Consider the following 23,029-nt stretch of genomic DNA (forward strand, 5'->3'; position numbering starts at 1 on the left):
CCTTGGACAAACAGGCAGAAAACTAGCCTCCAGGGTACATGAACATCACCTAGCCACAAAAAGACATGCCCCATTCTCATTAGTATCCTTACATACAGATGAGGAAGAACACCACTTCGATTGTGCCAATATATCCGTCCTCGGACAAGCCAAACAGAGACACGCACGAGAATTCCAAGAAGCACGCATTCCAACTGGAACTCTGTCAACAAACACAATGACTTGGACTCCATTTCCCATCCTCTGAGAAAAAGAACAGGAAATGACATCACCATAGGAAATGTCATCACCAGAGGAAATTATGTCACCAGCCCAAGGAAACCTAAACACGTAAATAGAAAGCAAGTCACTTACACCAGTCATTCACCAGAGGCTGACTGATGATGTTACCTAGTATGGTGATGAAATGTCTGAAAAATTAACCTTGCAGCTCACACAGCAAACCTACATCCACAGCCAGACCCATCTTCACAAAACCGAGGACAGGTCGAACCTCAGTGACTCCTGGTGTTTGTGTACCAAGGGTCTTCATGCAACTTGATGCAGTCACACACAAATGTGGGCATCAGGGTGAGGGCAGCATTGGGCACATCATCATCCCCCATCCAGAGTTTAGTATATCGTGTCTGGACAGGCATATTCATCTTTGACATCGAGTTGAAGTGGAAGATGATTCAGGTGACTGCAAAGGTACAGGTTTGGGTAATCGGCCAAACCTACACCACATACAGCAACACTGAGAGTGCCTCACACCTGATGACCAGATTTTTATCCTCAATGGAGACGGATTGGTACTCCAGTTTCTGCCTCACCTTGGCAAGACACTCCTCCCAAGTTTTTGCACATATCCTGGCTCCTCCAAAGCATATTCCCAGCACTTTCAGGTAATATGTCCTGACAGTGAAGGGGATAAAGGATTGGTTGGCCCTCTTATAGTCACAGTCATAGAGATGTACAGCACAGAAACAGACCCTTCAGACCAACTTGTCTATGCCGACCAATAATCTAACCTTACCTACTCCCATTTGCCAGCACTTGGCCCATATCCCTCTAATCCCTTATTGTTCATGTACCCATCCAGATGCTTTTTAAGTGGTGCAATTGTACTAGCCTTCACCACTTCCTCTGGCAGCTCATTCCATACACGTACCACTCTCTGCATGAAAAAAGTTGCCCCGTAGGTCCCTTTTAAATTTTTCCCCTCTCACCTTAAACCTATGCTGTCTAGTTCAGGACTCCCCCAACCCAGGGAAAAGACCTTGTCTATTTATCCTATCCATGCCCCTCATGAGTTTATAAACCTCTATAAAGTCACCCCTTGGCCTTCAATGGTCCAGGGAAAACAACCCCAGTCTATTCAGCCTCTCCCCATAGTTCAAACCCTTCAATCCTGGCAACATCCTTGTAAATCTTTTCTGAATGCTTTCATGTTTCGCAACATCCTTCCTATTGCAGGAAGACCAGAATTGCAGATCATATTCCAAAAATGACTGAACCAATGTCGTTTACAGCCACATATGACCTCACAACTCAAAAACTCAATGCTCTGACCAATAAAGAAAAGCATACTAAACTCCTTCTTCACTATCCTATCTGAGTTGAACTCCACTTTCAAGGAACTGTGAACCTGCACTCCAAGGTCTCTTTGTTCCGCAGCACTCCCCAGGACCTTACCATTAAGTGTATAGGTCCTGTCCTGATTTGCCTTTCCAAAATGCTGTACCTCACATTTATCTAACTTAAACTCCATCTGCCACTCCTCAGCCCATTGGTCCATCTGATCAAGATACTTTTGTACTCTGAAGGAACTTTCTTCGCTGTCCACTACACCACCAATTTTAATGTCATTTGCAAACTTATTAGCTATACCTCCAATGTTCACATCCAAATCATTTATACAAATGACAAAAAGCAGTGGACCCAGCACCGCTCCTTGTGGCACTCCACTGGTCACAGGCCTCAAGTATGAAAGGCAATCCTCCGCCACCATGCTCTTTTCTACCTTCAAGCCAGTTCTGTATCCAAATGGCTGGCTGTCCCTGGGTTCCATGAGATCTAACCTTGCTAACCAGTCGACCATAAGGAACCTTGTCGATTGCCTTATTAAAGTCCATATAGATCACGTCCACTGTTTAGCCTTCATCAATCCTGTTCATCACTTCTTCAAACAACTTAATCAATTGGGAAATCATGCCTCACTAGCTCGATTGAGTGTCAGGCTCACCAGTCTATCATTCCCTAACTTTTCCTTACCACCTTTCTTAAATAGTGGCACCATGTTAGCCAACCTCCAGTCTTCCAGCTCTTCATCTGTGACTACCAATGGAAGAATGTGGCCTGGCTCTTCCCTCAATTCACCTTGGCTCCCAAGGCCCAGGTCAAATTGGTTTCAGATGCTCGTGGGTCTGCACATTGACAGTGCATCCAAACAGAAAACGGCAACGTCATACACATTCAGGGCAGCTTGGACCTGCAGGCCTCTGCAGCCTGGTTTCATCAGCCCTATCAGGCTCACATCCTTCCTGCTGGCCTCAGCAAAAGGTTCTATACAGCACACAAACCAAGGAGCAGAGAGTGGGCATCCCTGCCTGACTCCAGATCTGATTTGGAAGTTTTCTGATTCCCACCCATTGTTTGAGACTGCACTAATAATGTTGGTGTCAATCAATGGATCTAATTTCAGATTCCCTCATCAAAACCCATTTTGGCGAGCACATCTTACATATAGGTGTGTAATGTCCTGTTAGTGGCCTTCTCCTGGCCCAAGCTGATGAGGCACATGTCCACCCCCTGTCCTACATGCCAACGATCATATCCCTAAGAAGCACAAGGTTTCAGAGATCTTCTTGCCCACGACAGCCTGGGTTTGATCTGGATGAATCAGCAATCCCAGAGCAGACCTGATCTGGTTGGTGATGACCTTAGGTCAGAGTTTGTAATCTGCACTCATCAGTAATACTGATTGCTAGTTTCTAATTTCCTCCTTTTCTCTTTCACCTGTAGATAAGGGTGATGATACCTTCCCCCTCCATTGTACCTTCCAGAAGCATACTGTTGTACACCTCTAATTGGCCCTCTCCAATCAAGTCACATCGTTAGAGACTAAATAAATTGGAAGATGCTGGAATCCAAAGAAGACAAACAGGAGGCTGAAAGAGCACAGCAAGCCAAGTAGCATCAGGAGGTGAAGAAGTCAATGTTTTGGGGATAACTGAAGAAGGATTATACCCAAAGCAGTGACTTCTCCACCTCCTCATGCTGCCTGGCTTGCTGTATTCTTCCAGCCTTCTGTTTGTCTAATCAAGTCCCATAGAGCTGAATACAACTTAGGTGGTTAGCCATCGATTCTGGGAGTTTTATTCTTTTCAAAGGACTCAAGGGCATTAGTTAACTCATCCCAAGATCATTGCTGGTCCAGCCTTCCCAGTGTGTTGTCATCTTAGACCTCCTTGATAGAAGATAGGAACGACTGGGAGGCTGCACTGTTTGTGGCTTTTATATCATACTGTCTGGCATAAGAGAATTTGCCAATAATTAGGATATCAGGCTGAGATGCCAAAGAATGAGGGATGTGATCTTAAGAAATAGTGAGGAAATAGCTTGGCTCATGGTTACAAGGTCACAATTGAAAGCTTGTGAAGTAAACCCAGCAAGGGCCTGGTGTAATTATCTCAACATATCGGGGAGTGGAAAGGATGTGGCCAAGGAACATTTGAGGTAATAGTGGACTTGTGCAGGACCAGGATAGAAGACGGTCACTGAAGAAGTTTCAGTGTGACTAAGTAACCAGAACAAGATGACGACTGGAAAACCAAAGCTCCGTTTCAAGGATGCTTGCAGGTGTGACATGTAAGTGCTAAACATTACTTACCAAATTAACCAACAACAGAGCGAAAATGGCGACTTCATCTGTGGGTCAGTGCATGCATCATGGTGGTCAGTGATTACCACTACTTGACATCAGGCACGAATACTCCAAACAACAATCCACAACAACATCTAATATCCACTTCAGGTGGAGCACTTGTTGTCAAACCTGCCTGTCACAGATTGGCATCTTCTGCCCTCAGAACATACTCCCAGTTAATGAGGAGTCCAGCACTGAGGTCTTCTCATTTCTTTCAAAATTGGAATCCTACTGGCAATTTCTGTGCCTGACATTTATGGGCAAACTCAAAAAGTGCAAATGCCACGAAGGTGATGCTTGCCACAGTTTATCAGACACAATGTAATGTAATGACTAAAAAGCAACTATACTGCACAGAACATCATCATTGAACCCCAATTACACATTACATGGTACTCGGTCAATTGCCCTCAATTATCCAATTTCTGGGAGGCACAAACCAATTTAACACAAATAGATTTGAGTTTGAGTCAATACAGCTGGGAATGAGCATCTAAAGAGAAAACGTTTAAGTCAAAAATTGAGTCTGGTGTTGGAAAGCAAAGTTGGTCATTTGTATTCTTGCATAATGCAGTTACTCACTTGGCTCCATTTCACTAGTCCTGTAGAGCAGCCTTTCAGCATCTTGGTTAACATCAGAAAGGAACTCTTATACCGTGACACATTGTCAACAAGCCTCAGTTACAAAACGATTATATTATAGATTTATTTTCTCACGAGTAAAACACAGTTTCATCTTCTGTCATTTCTACCATATCGTGCATGACCCTCAACCCAAGCAGAGCATATGCACCTCCCACTCAAGCTCTGAAGCGAGTTATTCTCAATGTATAGAACACCCACAGCTTTTCTGTTCAAGAAGTTTATTGATGTTTGGCAGTTCATGACAATTTGTTGTTTTTATTCACTGTTGACATGGAAGACCCTTACATTAACTTCCATTTTGAGATTATTCCACTGATCAAACACAAAGGTGATTTACTTAAGCAGCAGAACCAACGAACAAAGGAATTTCCATTTTTTTGGCTTCAAACAATATCTAATTATTTTATTTCCATCACAAACATATTTTAGAACTCTCTTCAGAAACAATACAGACCTGCTTTTGTATAATTGCCTGTTGCATCTTTCTGTAAACTCCCAATACCTCATGGACACATTTCAACAAAACAAGATCCCATATATCAACAGGTTGATCAGAAATTCTGTGTATTTTCAAAGTGCTGTTAATTGAGAGATAACTGTTGGCGAGGATGTTGGAGGAGAGTCCCCTAGTCTCGATGGGATCACTTGTGTCCACCTTGTAGGCTAACTGGAACTCTGGGATTGACACCTCATCTGAATCATGCAACCTCCAATAGTGCAGCATTTCCTCAATATTACATGTATCTTGAAGTGTGAGTGCTAGATAATATGCTCAAGTCAATTTTGAATTCACCTGATTTAGAGGTAGGTGTTATTTGCTCAGTCTATATTCAGCACTGTTACCTTAAAACTGGTCAATGCATGTTTAAGAAAAAAAAAATAAAACTTTAAAAAAAGACTTCCATTTATATGACAGCTTCCATGACCACAGGATGTTGAAAGTGATTGATATCCAGTGAAGCAGTTTTGTAGTGTGGTCACCATTGCAATGTCAGAAGTATAGAAAGGTTGGCACATGACAAACTCCCACAGGCAGTACTGATCAAATTATTTTTGTGTGTGAGTGTGTCGTTTCCCTTTTCAATGTACTTTGCCATTGGATAAGAGCATGGATTATCAGATTGTATGCTCAAGTCCATATTTCTATTACCCCTGATTATCTCTTACTCAGCCTCTCACTGAAAAATCATCAACGACATGGTTTACACTGCCTTTTGAGGAAGAGAGTTCCAAAAACTCAACACTCCCTAAGTGAAAAAAACTTCTCATCTCTATACTAAATGGGCAACCTCTAATTTTCATCTGATCCCAAGTTCTAGATTCTCTGACAAGAGGAAACGTCCTTTCCACACTCATCTTGTCAAGACCCCTCACGATCTTTCATGTTTCAGTCAAGTCACCACATACCCTTCTCAGCAGAGCCAAGCTTGTCCAACTTTTCCTCATAAAAAACCCCACTAATTCCAGATATTCATCTCTTAAACCTTCTCTGAATTGCTTCCCATGCATTTACACCTTTCCTTAAATTAGGAAGCCTATTTTGTTTGTAATATTCCTGATGCAGTCTAACCAGTGCCTTGTACTACTGAAGCATAACCTCCCTACTTTGAAATTAACACAGATAATATTAGAGAAACTGAGCAGGTCTAGTTGCATCTGTGAAGACAGAAACAGAGTTAATGTTTCAAATCTGGTAGAACTCTTGCTCAGAACATGCACGGTTTCTCCAGCATTGTCTGTGTTTGTTTCATATTTCAGGCATCTGCAGTATTTTGCTTTTATTCAACTTCCTACTTTTGGATTTGAATCCCCCACAATAAGCAATAACATTCTGTTAGCTTTCCTCATTATCTGCTTTACTTGCATACTTGCCTTTTCTGATTCATGCACTAGGCCATCCTCTGCAACTTAATTATCTTTGATCTCTCACTATTTCTCCATTTGGATAAATTGTTTTTTTAATTCTTCCTAGCGGAGTAGAGCATTTTTCCACATTATACTCCATTTGCTCGATCTTTGCCCACTCAATTAACCTATCTACATCTCCTTGCAGCTTTCTTCAGCATCACAACTTAGTTTCCCACCTATCTTTATGTCATGAGCTAATTTACTCACCAAATCCTCTGTCCTTTCATTGAAGTAATTTCTCAAAGCATGGCACTCATCCATGGACTCTATCAACAACCACATTGATCTGGACCCATTCTCTGGGCCATTACAACGAACAATCAAAACCGGCAATGAGAAGCAGCAGAAATGGAACCAAATAAATTCCAGAAGACACAGTACAGCAGTGTTTCACAGGAGACTTCAAAGCACTGAAGATATCACCTAGATAGGGGATGAAATGTCTGCAAATCAACTTCCCAGCTCGGCGAACATATTCACAACCAGGACATTGAAATAATTTGTATAAATTCATAAAGAATCTTGAGCCAGCACTGATCCCTGCTCCCATTTTGCTTTATGTTCAATGACACTTCCTCTTTGTTTCCTGTAGCTGGCCAATCTTCTCCTCTTGTACCATGGGCCTTTACTTTTCACAGTAACCTTTGCTGAGACAGTTTATGAAACACTTCTGGAAATCTAAATATAATACATCTGCCAATGTCCTTTTGTGCACAGTCAATGTCACTGCCTCAAAGAACTCCAATATTTTGGTCAAACATCATTTTCCTTTCACAAAACTACATTGACACTACCTTTTCCTTTCCTGGTGGCCTATTATAATGTCTTTGACAGCACCTCCAACAAAACTGGCCTGTTTTCTTTTTCACTTTCTGAGTAAAGGCATTACATTCACTATCTTCCAATCTAACAGAAACTTCCCCAAATCTACATTTTGGAACATTAAAGCCAATGCACCAACAATCACACGAGTCACTTCTTTTAAGATCCAAGGATGAAGGCCATCAAAACCCAAGGTCATGTGAGCCTTGAACTCCAATAAATTGCTCAGTATCAATTCTTTGGTGTTTGTAATTTTCTTCAGTCCCTCCCTCCCTTTCATGTTTTCCAGCTATTTCTCGGATATTCCTTTCTACAGTAAAGTCCAATGCAAAATATCTATTCAATTCATCGACCATCTTCTTATCCTCCATGCTTAATGCCTCAGACTCATTGTTAATCAGATCAATGTTCATTTTGTTAATGCATTTCCATCTTTACATCCATTGAAATTCTGAAAGCTTTTTCAACACTTCTATGTTAGCTTTCTCTTGTATTCAAATCTTTCCCTCCTCATTTATCTCTCAGTCATTCTAACCTGATCTTTCTATTCTGCTACCCATCCTGACACAATAATATACTTCCTCTTTCACTTTGCTGGTTTTGTTAACTACCGATCATGGTTCTTCCTGTTTGAATTTTTCTTTCTCCTTGGACTGCAACTGTTCTGTGTATTCTGAAAAATAATTTTAAATGTCTGCCATTCCATCTCTGTTGACCTATTCCGTAACCTAATTTGCCAGTTCACTTTGGTTAGTTCAGTTTTTTGTCCTCTAAAAATGCAATACTCCCTCAGCACTGACATTACAACTGTACCCTCTTCGTCTTGGTTCTCTGATGGCAAAGCTTTCTCGGCACTGATCTTTCAACAATGCAGCACCCCCTGAGTACTGACTTCCTGACTTCAGCACTCTCTTTGCTCTGTATCCAAGTATCAGAGTTGATTTTAAAGTTTCATTCTTTGAGTGTACCACACTGAAATGAAGCTGTGCATCAGGCACTACACATAGATATCACCCAGCACAAATTTAAACCCTGGAATATTAAAAGTACTCATATTACTTCAGTAATTGGTAGCACCTTTCTGGGCAGCATAGTTCAGCGTCGCAAGCTGAGGGGCGACCTTATGATGTTTATCAAATCACGAGGGCATGCAAAGGTTAAATGGACAAGGTCTTTTCTGGTTGAAGATTTGTAGCTCGGGTGTCCGTTGTTGTGGTTCTGTTCGCCGAGCTGGAAGTTTTTGCTGCAAATGTTTCGTTCCCTGGCTAGGGAACATCATCAGTGCTATTGGAGCCTCCTGTGAAGCGCTGCTTTGATGTTTCTTCCGGTATTTATAGTGGTTTGTTCTTGCCGTTTCCGGGTGTCAGTTTCAGCTGTAGTGGTTTGTATGTGGACTGCAAGGACTGCACAAAACACTATATAGGACAAACAGGAAGACAGCTAACAATCCGCATCCATGAACATCAGCTAGCCACAAAACGACACGACCAGCTATCCCTAGTAGCCATACACTCAGACAACCAGGAACATGAATTTGACTGGGAAAACACTACCATCATAGGACAAGCCAGACAGAGAACAGCCAGGGAATTCCTAGAGGCATGGCATTCATCCACAAACTCCATTAACAGACACATAGACTTGGACCCCATATACAAACCACTACAGCTGAAACTGACACCCGGAAACGGCAAGAAGATCCATCAACAGATACATCGACCTGGACCCCACATACAAATCACTGCAGCTGAAACTGACACCCGGAAACGGCAAGAACAAACCACTATAAATACCGGAAGAAACATCAAAGCAGCGCTTCACAGGAGGCTCCAATAGCACCGATGATGTTCCCTAGCCAGGGAACGAAACGTTTGCAGCAAAAACTTCCAGCTCGGCGAACAGAACCACAACAAGGGGAAAAGGGACCTAAGGGACAATGCAGAAGGTGGTGCATGTATGGAATCAGCTGCCAGAGAAATAGGTAAAAACAAGGACTGCAGAGACTGGTATAATTATTACATTTTGAAGGAATCTGGATGAGTACATGAATAAAAAGGGTTGAGAGGAATATGGGCCAATTGCTGGCAAATGGGAGGAGATTAAGTTCGGATATTTTGTTGGCATAAACAAGTTGGACCGAAGGGTCTGTTTCCATGCTATACATCTCTTTGACTCGAGAAAGAGGCTGCTGCCTAAATTAACAAGATGTCATTTTTGGTAATGTTTCCAAATTACAGTAATAAAAGGAATCTCACCCATGACATTTTTTTTTCAAATAGGTGAGTGAATCAGTAATTGAGTTTTTTGTGACTTTGTGTGTTAATTTACTTTTGTCTGTCATAAAGTGTTCCTTTCATGTAGATTTCCAATAAATGTAGCAGTTCTTTGATTAAAATCTATCATGTATCGAGGGACTAGGAAAACCATAAAAAAGATATAATTATCGGGAATAATTTCTTTGCTTAATTGCCAGTGTCAAAATTGGCCCTTTCATAATTTCAGTTCACCTTCATTCAGCTTTCCATGTAGTTTTTATTGGTTTAAATGAAACCATTATAATTTCTCAACTGTTTTTATCCAGTTAAAGTTGACTGGGCAGAAAAGTGGCTTGTGAAAAGGAAGATGTGAATATGAACATCAGTGACAAACGATCCAACTACACAACTCAGTGTTGGCAGAATGGAAAACTCACACAGCTTTACTTTAACACTGGACTGGAAAGCCTGACTCATTAAGGAAAATTCAGGAGCCTTTCAAAGACTTGACACCAAGGTCTCTCTTTCTGTTCCACTCTGCACAATTTCCATCACCCCACAAATGGCAGTCACACCTTCAGCAACCCAGTTTCTAAAATCTGGAATTCCTGAAGAAGAAACTTGAAACTTCACGATTTTCTCTCAACACAGATGCTTTCAGACATGTTGATTTTTTCTCCACCCCTCATCTTTTCCTCCGCTACATCGATGACTGTATCAGCGCTGCCTCGTGCTCCCACGAGGAGGTTGAACAATTCATCCACTTGACTAACACCTTCCACCCAACCTCAAATTTACCTGGACCATCTCAGACTCCTCCCTCCCTTTCCTAGACCTCTCTACTTCTATCTTGGGCGACCGAATCAACACAGACATTTACTATAAACTGACCGACTCCCACAGCTACATAGACTGCACCTCCTCCCACCCTGCCCCCTGTAAAAAAGCCATCCTATATTCCCAATTCCTTCGTTTCCGCTGCATCTGCTCCCAGGAGGACCATTTCCAATATCGCACAACCCAGATGGCTTCTTTCTTTAAAGACCGAAATTTCCCCCCAGACGTGATCGACGATGCCCTCCACCACATCTCCTCCACTTCCCGCTCTTCCGCCCTTGAGCCCTGCCCCTCCAATCGCCACCAGGACAGAACCCCACTGGTCCTCACCTCCCATCCCACCGACCTCCATATACATCGTATCATCCATCATCATTTCCGCCACCCCCAAACGGACCCCACCACCAGGGATATATTTCCCTCCCCTCCCCTATCAACATTCCGAAAAGACCACTCCATCCATGACTCCCTCGTCAGGTCCACACCCCCCACCAACCCAACCTCCACTCCCGGCACCTTCCCCTGCAACTGCAAGAAATGCAAAAGTTGCGCCCACACCTCCTCCCTTACTTCTCTCCAAGGCCCCAAGGGATCCTTCCATTTCCACCACAAATTCACCTGCACCTCCACACACATCATCTATTGCATTCGCTGCACCCGATGTGGCCTCCTCTATATTGGGGAGACAGGCCGCCTACTTTCGGAACGTTTCAGAGAACACCTCTGGGACACCCGGACCAACCAACCCAACCACCCCGTGGCTCAACACTTCAACTCCCCCTCCCACTCCACCAAGGACATACAGGTCCCTCGGACTCCTCCATCGCCAGACCATAGCAACACGATGGCTGGAGGAAAAGCGCCTCATCTTCCGCCTGGGAACCCTCCAACCACAAGGGATGAACTCAGATTTCTTCAGTTTCCTCATTTCCCCTCCCCCGATCTTGTCTCAGTCCCAACCCTCAAACTCAGCACCGCCTTCCTAATCTGTAATCTTCTTCCTGACCTCTCCGCCCCCACCCCCACTCCAGCCTATCACCCTCACCTTAACCTCCTTCCACCTATCGCATTTCCAACGCCCCTCCCCCCTATCTTTTATCTTAGCCTACTTGGCACACTTTCCTCATTCCTGAAGAAGGGCTCATGCCCGAAACGTCGATTCTCCTGTTCCTTGGATGCTGCCTGACCTGCTGCGCTTTTCCAGCAACACATTTTCAGCTCTGATCTCCAGCATCTGCAGTCCTCACTTTCTCCTAGAAGATTTTTTTTTCAGGACTACCTGTTTCCATTTCAGATCTACAACATATGCAATCACTTTCTTTTATTATCACTAAAATACTGCCAAAAAAAATGACTTATTTGCCTGACATCATTTGGTGACCTGCCCTAACTTTGCTTTAAATAGTGGACTGTCTCATTTATCTCACAACCCCCCTGGAAATTGTCTTGGGATGATTTACTCTGTTAAAGTTGCTAGAAAAAGCATGCTGTTGAGAGACAGCCACATGGGTCTTTCACATGTTCCAATAACTTTCAGATGAGGGCAAAATCTTGGATTTGAGGATGAGGAAATATCCTTCCCCAAAAGCAAAGCTTGATTTGTCAAAAGAACGATTTGGAATTAATTCTGGCTGTGATCTATACTGCGCTTCAGGCCAAATGTACCCAGCTTGCTTCTAACCCAACTTAGAAATAAAAGTCACGAATATGTTCACTTAGCTTTGACAAATTAGTCATTGTGTCTTAAATGTAAAATCTGACATGATTTGAATCTTGAGGTTCCCAACACTGATGAAGAGAAAAGTGAGGTAAGAAGCAAGGAATGATCCGTATGTCACACTTTGAAAGAGCTATTCAATTAACCTCACCCTCCATACTCTATCCCCATTGCCTTGAAAATATTTTCCTTACAAATTATCTATCCAGTGTCTTTCAGAACACCATTGCTTAATTTGCTTTTACCATCCTATATTGACAATAAACATTATACAATTATTCAGAATCCTCAGAATAACGAGGAAATGGAAGTCCTTCATCATATTTCTAAGATTGACAAAGTCCTGGAAGAAGCAGTCAGGAACCCGAGCTGGGCAGAGACAGATAATTTAATCTGCTAACTTGAACAATTGTGTTCAATGAACCACTCCACATGGGAAAATTTGAGGGAAAATTGGAGAGCAATTTGAGGAGCATTTTCATTGAGATCTGTATGGTGTGGGCCTTGTCTTTACTAGGTTTGGAGTATACAATATGTCCTCTTGTTAGAATCATTTAGACTTCTGCTGAAATGCGGTATTTAATGGAGGGAGAATCATTTAGACTTCTGCTGAAATGCGGTATTTAATGGAGGGAGTGACTGCTGAGGAATTGTACTCCAAGTTGCTGAGACAATTCAAATATTGCTCTCCCATGTATTTTCCACTGCAGCAACTGAAAGCATGACTACTGTTTTATAACATTCAAGATAATCAAGTTCTATTTCGATTCCATGGGATTACAAGATTTGCAGCAGTAACCTGGCGATTTCACTGTGGAATTTGATCCATTTGAATTGAAAATCTTGTGGCTTTCAGTCGACCACTGGGAAGTTTATCCTCAGATTAATCCCACACTCACGCCCCTCTCTCAGAAGAGGAAATATTTTCAGAGGAGATGAGAGAAATATCATTTTCTTTACCTGAACTGATTGCAGCAAGTCGGAATATGTCGGACAGGCGTGAGCTAACCGGCTCATAGGGAGAGTTTTCATATAGGTCATTACCTGCAAAAAAATGAGGGTTGACACAGTGATTAGAACAGTCAGCAAACAGAGGGTAGTCAGTTCTGTACCATTGCTGCATTTCAAATCTTGGAGGAGAAAGTAAATTGACTGTGCAAAGCTCCATAAGGTTTTTTACTGTTCGAGGTCTAGCCCAGAATACACAAGCTATTTCATGAATCACATTGGGAGATGTTTTATTTTTTCATGCGCTTCACCATAACGACATCACAGCTTGATCTCCTACTTTGAAATCATATGTATTTGGACTTGACTCCACAGAGCTAAGTAGGCCTAAAGCCATGTCAGTATATGCCCCTTAAATCCAGACAATCGCTGGTTTAACCTACTTCCAAATTCATGGTTTGTATGTTTAGAAAGGGATATGCTTTTGAGCTGTGTCCTTGTTGGTGAGTGCATCCTGAACCAGAACACCATCAACTTGAGCAATCATAGATATAACAGGTATGGATTGAAGCTTTACCAAGGGATAAGAGCAGACCATTTAGCCCTTGGAATCCATTCCACTGTTCAGTGAGATTATGGTTTGGTACTTTTTGTATTCATTCTTAAGATTTGAGCATCATTAACCATTGTTGTATTTATCAATCATGTTTAATTGCCTTTGAGAATTTGATGTGCTTCTGCAGCCCATGTGGTCCACAATGAAGAACAGCAACATAGTTCAAGTCAGGGTAGTGTTTGGCTTGGAGAGGAACTTACAGTTCGTGGAGTTTCCATATATCTGCTCCCCTTGTCTTTCAAGATGATAGAGGGCAAGGTTTTGAAAGATGGGTTAAAGATACCCTTGTGAATCATTGCATAAAATTTCGTTTACGGGAGATGCTCCTGTCACTGTGTGTCATTGGCGGGGGGTGGACGGTGTGGAAGGTAATAATTGGGATACAAGTTCATGCTTATCTTATGTTTTCTCCCATAAATGTACTTTGACATAAAGTTGTATGAGACGATTTTCCAAACCAAATCTATCAGTTAAGAATTGGCTGTGACATTTCACTATTTGAACAGAACTGAATTTCTTGGAGCCATTTGGAACTCTATTTCTTCCCATGCCCTCAAAGGTTCATGCTTAACAAGTTACTGATTTGAGAAGTGAAATGGCTGTTGGAACACATGGAAATCTTGCTGAATGCACACATGGCCATGACTGCAACACATGAATGCCTGAAGATATTGTGCATTGTCCCAACATCTTTATATTTCTCTTAATTATCTTTGAGGACCAATGTGTCAAAGTGAAACTGAGTTTCCTGCTCAATGACTTCCATGATTACAATGAGTAACTTTCTCCTAATAATGACAATGATCCAGTATATGTAAATCAACAGTTAATATTGTACTGGCTCATAGTTTTTAAGGAGTAGAGGTCAGGGATGAGGAGTTGAGGAGTAAACTGTGAGGGCAGGTGATAATCTGTATGAAATTGTGGGTAGGGAGTTTAAATTTGTGGCATGATGTTTTCCACCACACTATCTGTTCCTATTGGCTGACAAATATTTTAATTATCTCTGTAAAGACCAATAATGTTTTTTATTTTTATTTCAAATCCAAAACCTGAGATATGTATGAAAGGCCTGAAGCCACAAGATTCATAGTTTGGTTCAGATGGACTTTACTGAGCAAAAATGTAGCTTTTATTAATAGAGGGACCAAGTTCCAGAACCATGAGGTTATGCTGCAGCTGTACAAAACTCTGGTGCAGCAGCACTTGAAGTATTGTATATAGTTCTGGTCACCGCATTATAAGAAGGATGTGGAAGCTTTGGAAAGGGTGCAGAGGAGATTTACTAAAATGTTGCCTGGTATGGAGGGAAGGTCTTATGAGGAAAGGCTGAGGGACTTGAGGCTGTTTTCGTTGGAGAGAAGAAGGTTGAGAGGTTGATAGAGACATATAAGATAATCAGAGGGTTAGGTAGGGTGGACAGGGAGAGCCTTTTTCCAAGTGTGGTGACGACGAGCACAAGAAAGCATAGTTTTAAATTGAGGGGTGATAGATATAGAACATATGTCAGGGTAGTTTCTTTACTCAGAGAGTAGGAAGGGTATGGAATGCTTTGCCTGCAACGGTAGTAGATTCGCCAACTTTAAGTACATTTAAGTCGTCATTGGACAAGCAAATGGAAGTACATGGAATAGTATAGGTTAGATGGGCTTCAGATTAGTATGACAGGTCGGCGCAACATCGAGGGCCGAAGGGCCTGTACTGCGCTGGAATGTTCTATGTTCTATAAAATCAAAGAATTTGAATATGAATAACTGCACTCTATCCTAAATAGTCAGATAAATAGAACATAAAACATTACAGCGCAGTACAGACCCTTTGGCCCTCGATGTTGTGCTGACCTGTGGAACCAATCTGAAACCCATCTAATGTACACTTTTTCATTCTCGTCCATATGCCTACCCAATGACCATTTCAATGCCCTCAAAGTCGCGAGTCTACTACTGTTGCAGACAGTTCATTCCACACCCCTACTACTCTCTGAGTAAAGAAACTACCTCTGACGTCTGTCCTATATCTATCACCCCTCAAACCCTATCCTTTGCTCATGCTACTTACTAATGACCAACTTCCATCATTCCTGCACTGTGTCCTACACCTGTTACTTGCATTGCCGGTTGATGTCCGAAAATCATCTCTCCTGCTAATATTACCAACCAACTATGTCAAGCACCTCAATGCAAAATTGATGACGTCTGCTCAATTCTACTCCCTATATATTTCACCTCAAACCATATGTACTGACTTGGCCCCAATTTCCCATGCAAAACCCCTTGCTATGCGTCTCAACCATAACCCATACATCTGAACTCTTGCCCCCAACCCCTTACCTCAACTCTCATCCCATTCTCCTTAGTTCCACTGCATCTCTCTTCTCTGTCACATATTTCCATCTCTTTTCCATCCCATGGCTGTCTGAAATCACTTAACATAATTTCAGGCACCTGGCCCCAACTTGCCTTTCCGGATCTTTGAAATGTTATTAAATTCATCCCGTTCTGTGTCATCCTCCATCACTAACTATCAGTTCCTCCATTCCCTACCCAATATCCACTTGCCAATCTCACTGCCATGGTATACCTGAATCCATGCCCCTTGCTTTTATCTTCGGGTAGATCCTAAGCAGGGACCTTTCAAAGTGATAAATAGCTCCATTTACGAAGTGGCTTCTGCCACGCGATTCAAGCTTCTCATTTGTTTCACTACCTTCTTGGGGTCCGTCACGATGAACAATAAATGCTCATCTTGCCAAATGACTCTTAAAAATGAATTAAATACGAAGGGCTCTGACGCATATCAATAATATCAATCAGCAATGATACCAACTTTTCTTTTGTAAAACATGATCAAACAATTTAAAAAAGCAACATGGGCACCTGAAAACATTCTGAGGGCATACAAAGCCCATTACCAAAGTGCATTATTAAATCATAACTCCATGGGTGAAACATTACTTTTTGATTAATGATATCACTGGAATTAAATGAATGAATAATACATGATTGAATTAGCACATCCCTGATGGTGTCACACATTTTAAACGTAAATGTCTTCCACATATAAAGTTCGAGCTTTCACATTTAAAAGGAGATGTTGTAAAAATTGGAGCAAAAGTCTCCACATTTGCAATAATCCTCTGATGTCATTAGTGAAAGCATGTTAGTCCAATTTAAATCTGTGAAAGGTAACGAGTGCAGTATTAATCTGATTTCATATCTTCAGGCAAAATAAAATCACCCACATTGCACTGAATTTTCAGGTAACTGGGACCATGCTGCTGATGTCTCCAATATCTTCTCTAACATGCCAAGTTAGTTGCCCAACTTTGCAAACAGATCTGTTAGATCCTTGTCCAACTGATTTGGACTCTTATTCATTTCCAGGAATTCAGTTTGTGAGCAGTAGACCTGGAGAAACCTTTATACATATCTACATTTATTTAGTCAGTTACTCATTTCAAATCAACACCTCTAAACTCCAACAATCATACTTGAGGATTGAGTCTGCATACAGTGTTCTTTTTGCATCAACCTGTTCAGGGATATTATGGCACACTTCTGGGTTAGTTGGGATTTGAACCCAGGCCTCCTGGTTTAGGGGCAGGGACATTGCAGCTGCACCACAAGAGCCCCATGTTTGTGTACATGGAACTCAGTGAATGCCAATACCTCTACGCAATCAAATCCAACTAACATACAACGAACAAATTTGTCTATTTGGGATCCAAGGGCAGTTAATCCCTCACCAAAATACAACTGTGGATGCTGGAAATCTGAAACAAAAACACAATTCTGGGCAAACACAACTAGTCTGGTGGCATCAGTGGAGAGAAAATAGAGTTAAATTTCATGATCCAACACTACTGACTCATAATAGTACAATGAAATTGGTATTCTGGACAGAGAAAATATAACAGTCCAAAGGCCTCCTTCACCAGAACTTGTTTCATTCTCAATCAGAATATAGCTGCTGGCTGCAAATTGGAAACTTATTAACCTAATGTTAGTAATTGAAGAGTTTCCTCACTGGAAGATTAGTGAAACTGCACTGGGGAAAATGAAAATAGAGAAATGTTAAAAATATAATTTTATGTTTCTTACTCAAAATTAAATCCAGCAATCATTGCTAATACTAATTTAAATTATGAAGGATGAAGACACTAACTGCTTTTCTCTGCAATTGGTTTTGTCCCTGGTGTACTCAACTGAACAACCTTTGGCACTGCTACTCTGCAGAATTGCAGAGGGGGATGGATGGTAATAACCTGTCATGTTCGTTCTTTCTCAGGCCCGTTCTTATTCGACCTCTCCAATGAAGCACTTAATTGTTTCTTGGTGCTTTGTTGCATAATTGCTTTGCTCCGTGATCACATTCACCCAAGAATCAGAAGGGTTTAACCACATTCCATGATCTGAGTACATAAACTTCGCATGAAGGTACAGCAAACAATTAGGAAGACAAATGATATGTTAGCCTTTCCTGCAAAGATGGGGCTGTTGAAATCTAACAGTTAGGGAATCCTGCTGCAATTATGCAGACCTTCATTGAGATCAAACCTAGAGTACTGTGTACAATTTAGGGTCCTTGAAAAAAGGATGGATGTGTGAGGGGCCACAACAGATTGTTTTCATGGATGGAACGGATGTCCTATCAAGAAAAATCGAATAGGTCTTAACAAACATGACAGGTTAGATGCTGAGCAGTTGTTTCCACTGCTCACAGAGTTGTGAATGAGGCCATAGTCTTAGGGTAAGGTGTCAGCCATTCAGGTCTGTGATAAGAAGGAATTTCTTTCCCTGAAAAATGTTGTGAATTTTGGAAATTCTCTTCCCAAAGGAAGTTGTAGATGGTCAGTTGTTGAGCATATTTAAAACTGGAATTGATAGGTTTTTTTGCTCCATGGAGTGTGCAGGAGAGTACAGTTGAGTTGTGTCAGCCATTCTCATAGTGAATGGCATAACAAGTCCAAGAGATCAAGTTGCCTGCTTCTGCCTTTATTTCTTGTGTTCTGCTGTAACTAAATCCATAGTGTTTTGTGAAAGGGGTTTCAAAGTATAATTTGAATTGGACATGAAGCCACAGAGCCTCCCTAATGAGACTGATGTGAAAGATCTGATGACAGTCTCAGAAAAGAAGGATGAGGAGTGTATTAATGGTTTGGTCAATGTTCCTGCCTCACAGCGTGGAACCTGCAGGGAATGGAGTATGACAGTTTCATTAAAATGGGAGTGAGGTGAAGTTGGGGAGGGAGGTTTTTTTCTTCCGCTGTCTTATTTCCTAACGACTTTCAAAGATCGCTCGGGGCAGCAGCAGACCAAGGCCTTAGAGTTAGGAGATTATTAAAGGATTAACTGAGAAGCATCAGGGATCAGTAAAAGTCAAAGAAGTAAAGAAGAAGATTAATTTAAGGTCAAGGAAATTTCTTAAAAATTAAGCAATTAGAAAAGTTAACAAGTAAGAATAGGACCTAGCAGATGGGATTAGCCAAATGGAATGCGTGACCTCTCATATGTGGAAAGTCATGGGGGTGACCACTGACCTCGATGACCATGTACAGGAAGTGCGCCCACCTGCAGAAACTTGTGCTCCATGTTTTGGAGCTTGAGTGGCCGATGGAGACACTGTGACACATCTGCAAGGCTGAGACTGATATGGTCATACTCCAGCTCAAGGACTGGAGGAAAGAAGGGAATGGGTGACTATCAAGAGTCAAAGAGAATCACGTAGGGAGGACAAATGTGCAGGAGTCCCCTGGGTCCCCCTCATAAATCAGTTTTCCATTTTGGAAGCTGGTGAGAGCATTAGTTCCTCAAGTCAGCGCAGACAGAAGCAAGCCTCTGGCACCACAAGTCGCCTGACTATTCAGATCAGCAGGGAGAAGGAAGTCAGAGCAATAGTGATTGGGCATTCACCAGTTAGGGTAAGGTGTCAGCCATTCAGGTCTGTGATAAGAAGGAATTTCTTTCCCTGAAAAGTGTTGTGAATTTTGGGAATTCTCTTCCTTTTCTGTGGCCACAGCTGTGACTCCAGGATGGTGTGTTGTCTCCCTAATGCAGTGTCAGGTGACAAGACAGAGATCATGCTTTACATTGGTACCAATGAACTCGGTCGAACAAGAATGAGATTTTGCAACAAGAATTTAGGGAACTCGGCAGTAAACTGAAGAGCAGGACCTCAAAGGTTGGAATCTATGAATTACACCTGGTGCCATGTGCTAGCGAATACAGAAATAGGAGAACAGAGCAGATGAATGCATGGCTCAAACATTGGTGCGGGAGGGAAGGTTTTAGATCACTGGAACTGTTCCCTGGGAAGGCAGGACCTATACAAATGAGACGGACTGTATCTGAACCAGAAGGTGACCATCATCCTTGCATGTGGATTTTCTAATGATGTTGTGAGAGAATTAAAATCGTTCGGCAGGAGGAGAGCGCCTAAGAGATTTTTTGTCCAATTGAGACACGATGTACTTTCGTGAAGAAACTAAGGCAAAGGGAGTTCAGCTATGTTGAGTTTCAAGGGAGTAAGGTGAGGTTGATGGCTACTTCTTTAATGCTAGGAGAATTATAGGTAAGACAGATAGTTAAGAGGTTTGTGGATTGACACATGGAATTGCGATGTTGTTGCCATTTCAGGGTGGAGCAGGACTGGCAACTCAACATTTCAGGATATAGGATCTTCAGGCAGGACAGGAGATGTAAAAACCAAGGTGATATTGAGTCAGTTGTTGCAATAAGGAGAAACAATATCTTGGAAGGCTTTGAGGGTAGAGCTTATGAATAAAAAGGAGGCAGTCACACTGTTAGGAGTGTATTGTTGGACCCCATGCAGGCAGGAGAGAAGCAGCAAGATAGACCAATCCATTGAAGTATATAAAAACAGCTGTCAGGTAATCATATTAGGGGACTTCAACTTCCCTATCATTATTTGGGATCAAAAAAGGTTTAAAGGTGACAGATTTCTTGAGAAATGTATTTAAGAGAACTTTATACATCAACATGTAGGAAGTCCAGCAAGGGAAGCCGCAAACTCTGGGGAATGAAGCTGGTGGTTGAGTGGTACTGGGGAGCATTTTAGTAAAAATGACCACAACACTCCATATTTCAAGTGTGATTTGGAAAAGGAAGAAGATGGTCTGCTTTTCAGATTGGGGGAATAAGGCAGGATCTGGCCAAGGTAACTGTGAACAGCTACTCAAAGGGAAATCTATAGCAGAAAAATTGTGGTCAGGGGCATTCAAAGCAGAATTGGTGAGAGTACATGTCCAACATGTTTCCCTTTAGGGTGAAATTTAGAAGCAACAAGTCCAATGTATCCTGGATGTTGAGGAATATTCAGGATTGGATAAGAAGGAAAGAAAGGCTTTTAACAGGTTCAATAAAGCGCATTTAACAGTGCAAAATGTCCCAAGGTACTTCACTGATGCCTTATCTCACAGCTTTTGACATCATATATAGAATACATAAGGACAGCTGATAAAATGCTTGGCTGCCAAAGGCATTACAGCTGCAACTTTGCAGGAAGCCAGAATTGCAGGAAACTGAAGACGACTGAGATTTTGTGGAGCTGAGGCATGTACTGTAGTCAGGCATGGAAAGGGTGAATTTACTGAGCCATTCAGTACACCATTTCATTTTGTCATTTTGGATTGCAATGGGCTGATATAGGTTTGCCATTTTTTGGAAAAAACATTCATGGTTGATGGTAAAATGCCCAAGATTGCTTTGCTTGAAATTGAAAGACTTGTGTGAAAGAAATAAACTAGACTGTTGTGCTCGATGTACTGCATTGACTGGTTACTTAAACAATCCGTTGATGAAGATTTTATTTCACAATGGTAGAATTCTGCATCAATGAATATTTGGAAATAAATTTTGACACTTTGTAAATTAATTGGAGCCAAGTGAATGAGCATCGGCCAACTGGGAAACATGTTTAAAGGTCTAGGTGCTGCCATTTATGCCATCGTTTTAAGTTTTGGGGTAGCAGCAGGATGCAAATTCATTCAAGCGCAGGAAAATCAGAATTACCAATGATTTTTGTGGGGATGGAATGAATGTAATTGCCTTGTTACTGTTTTTAATTCGGTCAGTCGTGTGAAAATCCCAGTGACAGAAGTCATGGTGTAGTTGCTGACTCCATCATTTCCTTCCTTTTGTTCTGTTCAAGTCCCTGATCATGTACATTTGGAGGTACATGCCCAAGCTGATGAGTATTACGTTACCCAATGAATATTTTAAAAAGGGAGGAAGAAATAGACCAGAAAATTCCAGACCAAACAGTCTAACCTCAGAGCGGGTAAAATTATAAGAAAGAATTTTGAGGGACAGAATATATCTATACTTGGAGAAACGGAGATGAATCAAAGATAGTCAAAAATAATTTGTTAAAGGAACATTGTGTTTTCCAAATTGATCAAATATTTTGAGAAGTAGCCAGAAGCATTGATGAAGGTCATTAATTTGAGGCAGTCTACATGGACTTTAGCAAGAGTTTTGATCCCACATGGCAGGTTGGTCAAGAAAGTAAAAGTCAATGAGATCCAAGGCAAAGTAACACAAAATAGATCCAAAATTGGCTGAGAGGCAGGAAGCAGAGGGTAATGGTGAAGGGATGTTTCTGTGACTGGAAGTCCATTTCCAGTGGGGTTCTGCCAGCCTCAGTGCTGGGGCCCTTGCTGTTTGTGGTGTACATTACTGACTTGGACTGAAACAGTAAGAGGTATAGAACATAGAAAAGTACAGCACAGTTCAGGCCCTTCAGCCCACATTGTTGCGCCAAGGATTAATCCTAATCTAAAATCAAATAACCTAGCCTACACTCCCCTCAACTCACCGCTATCTGTGTGCATGTCCAGCAGTTGCTTCGATGTCCCTAATGACTCTGCTTCCACCACCACAGCTGGTAACACATTCCATGCGCTCACAACTTTCTGTGTAAAGAACCTACCTCTAATGTCGCCTCTATACCTTCTTCCTAACACCTGAAAACTATGACCCCTCATATCAGCCACTCCTGCCCTGGGGAAAAGTCTCTGGCTATCAACTCTATCCATGCTTCTCATTGCCTTGTACACCTCAATCAGGCCACCTCTCTTCCTCCTTCTCTCCAGAGAGAAAAGTCCGAGCTCAGTCAACCTCTCCTTGAAGACAAACCCCCCAGTCCAGGCAGCATCCTGGTAAACCTTCCTTGCACCCTCTGCAAAGCCTCTGTATCTTTCCTATAGTAGGGCAACCAGAACTGGACACAATATTCCAAGTGTGGCCTCACCAGGGACTTGTAGAGCTGCAGCAAAACTCATGGCTCTTAAACTCAATGCCCCTGTTAATGAAAGCCAAAGCACCATATGCTTTCTTAACAACCCTGTTCACTTG

At 41.9% G+C, this 23,029-nt stretch overlaps 1 protein-coding gene across 1 annotated transcript in view; it reads right to left on the bottom strand.

Moving 5' to 3' along the window:
* LOC132836829 (GDNF family receptor alpha-2-like) overlaps positions 1 to 23,029 on the bottom strand; it is a 317,669-nt gene that overhangs the window by 260,047 nt on the left and 34,593 nt on the right. Inside the window, exon 3 of the mRNA XM_060856348.1 lies at positions 13,052 to 13,135. Coding sequence (XP_060712331.1) covers positions 13,052 to 13,135 — 84 coding nt within the window. The remainder of the gene's footprint in view (positions 1 to 13,051; positions 13,136 to 23,029) is intronic.

This window comes from Hemiscyllium ocellatum, chromosome 48, assembly GCF_020745735.1.
Source record: "Hemiscyllium ocellatum isolate sHemOce1 chromosome 48, sHemOce1.pat.X.cur, whole genome shotgun sequence".
Classification (NCBI taxonomy): Eukaryota; Metazoa; Chordata; class Chondrichthyes; order Orectolobiformes; family Hemiscylliidae; genus Hemiscyllium; species Hemiscyllium ocellatum.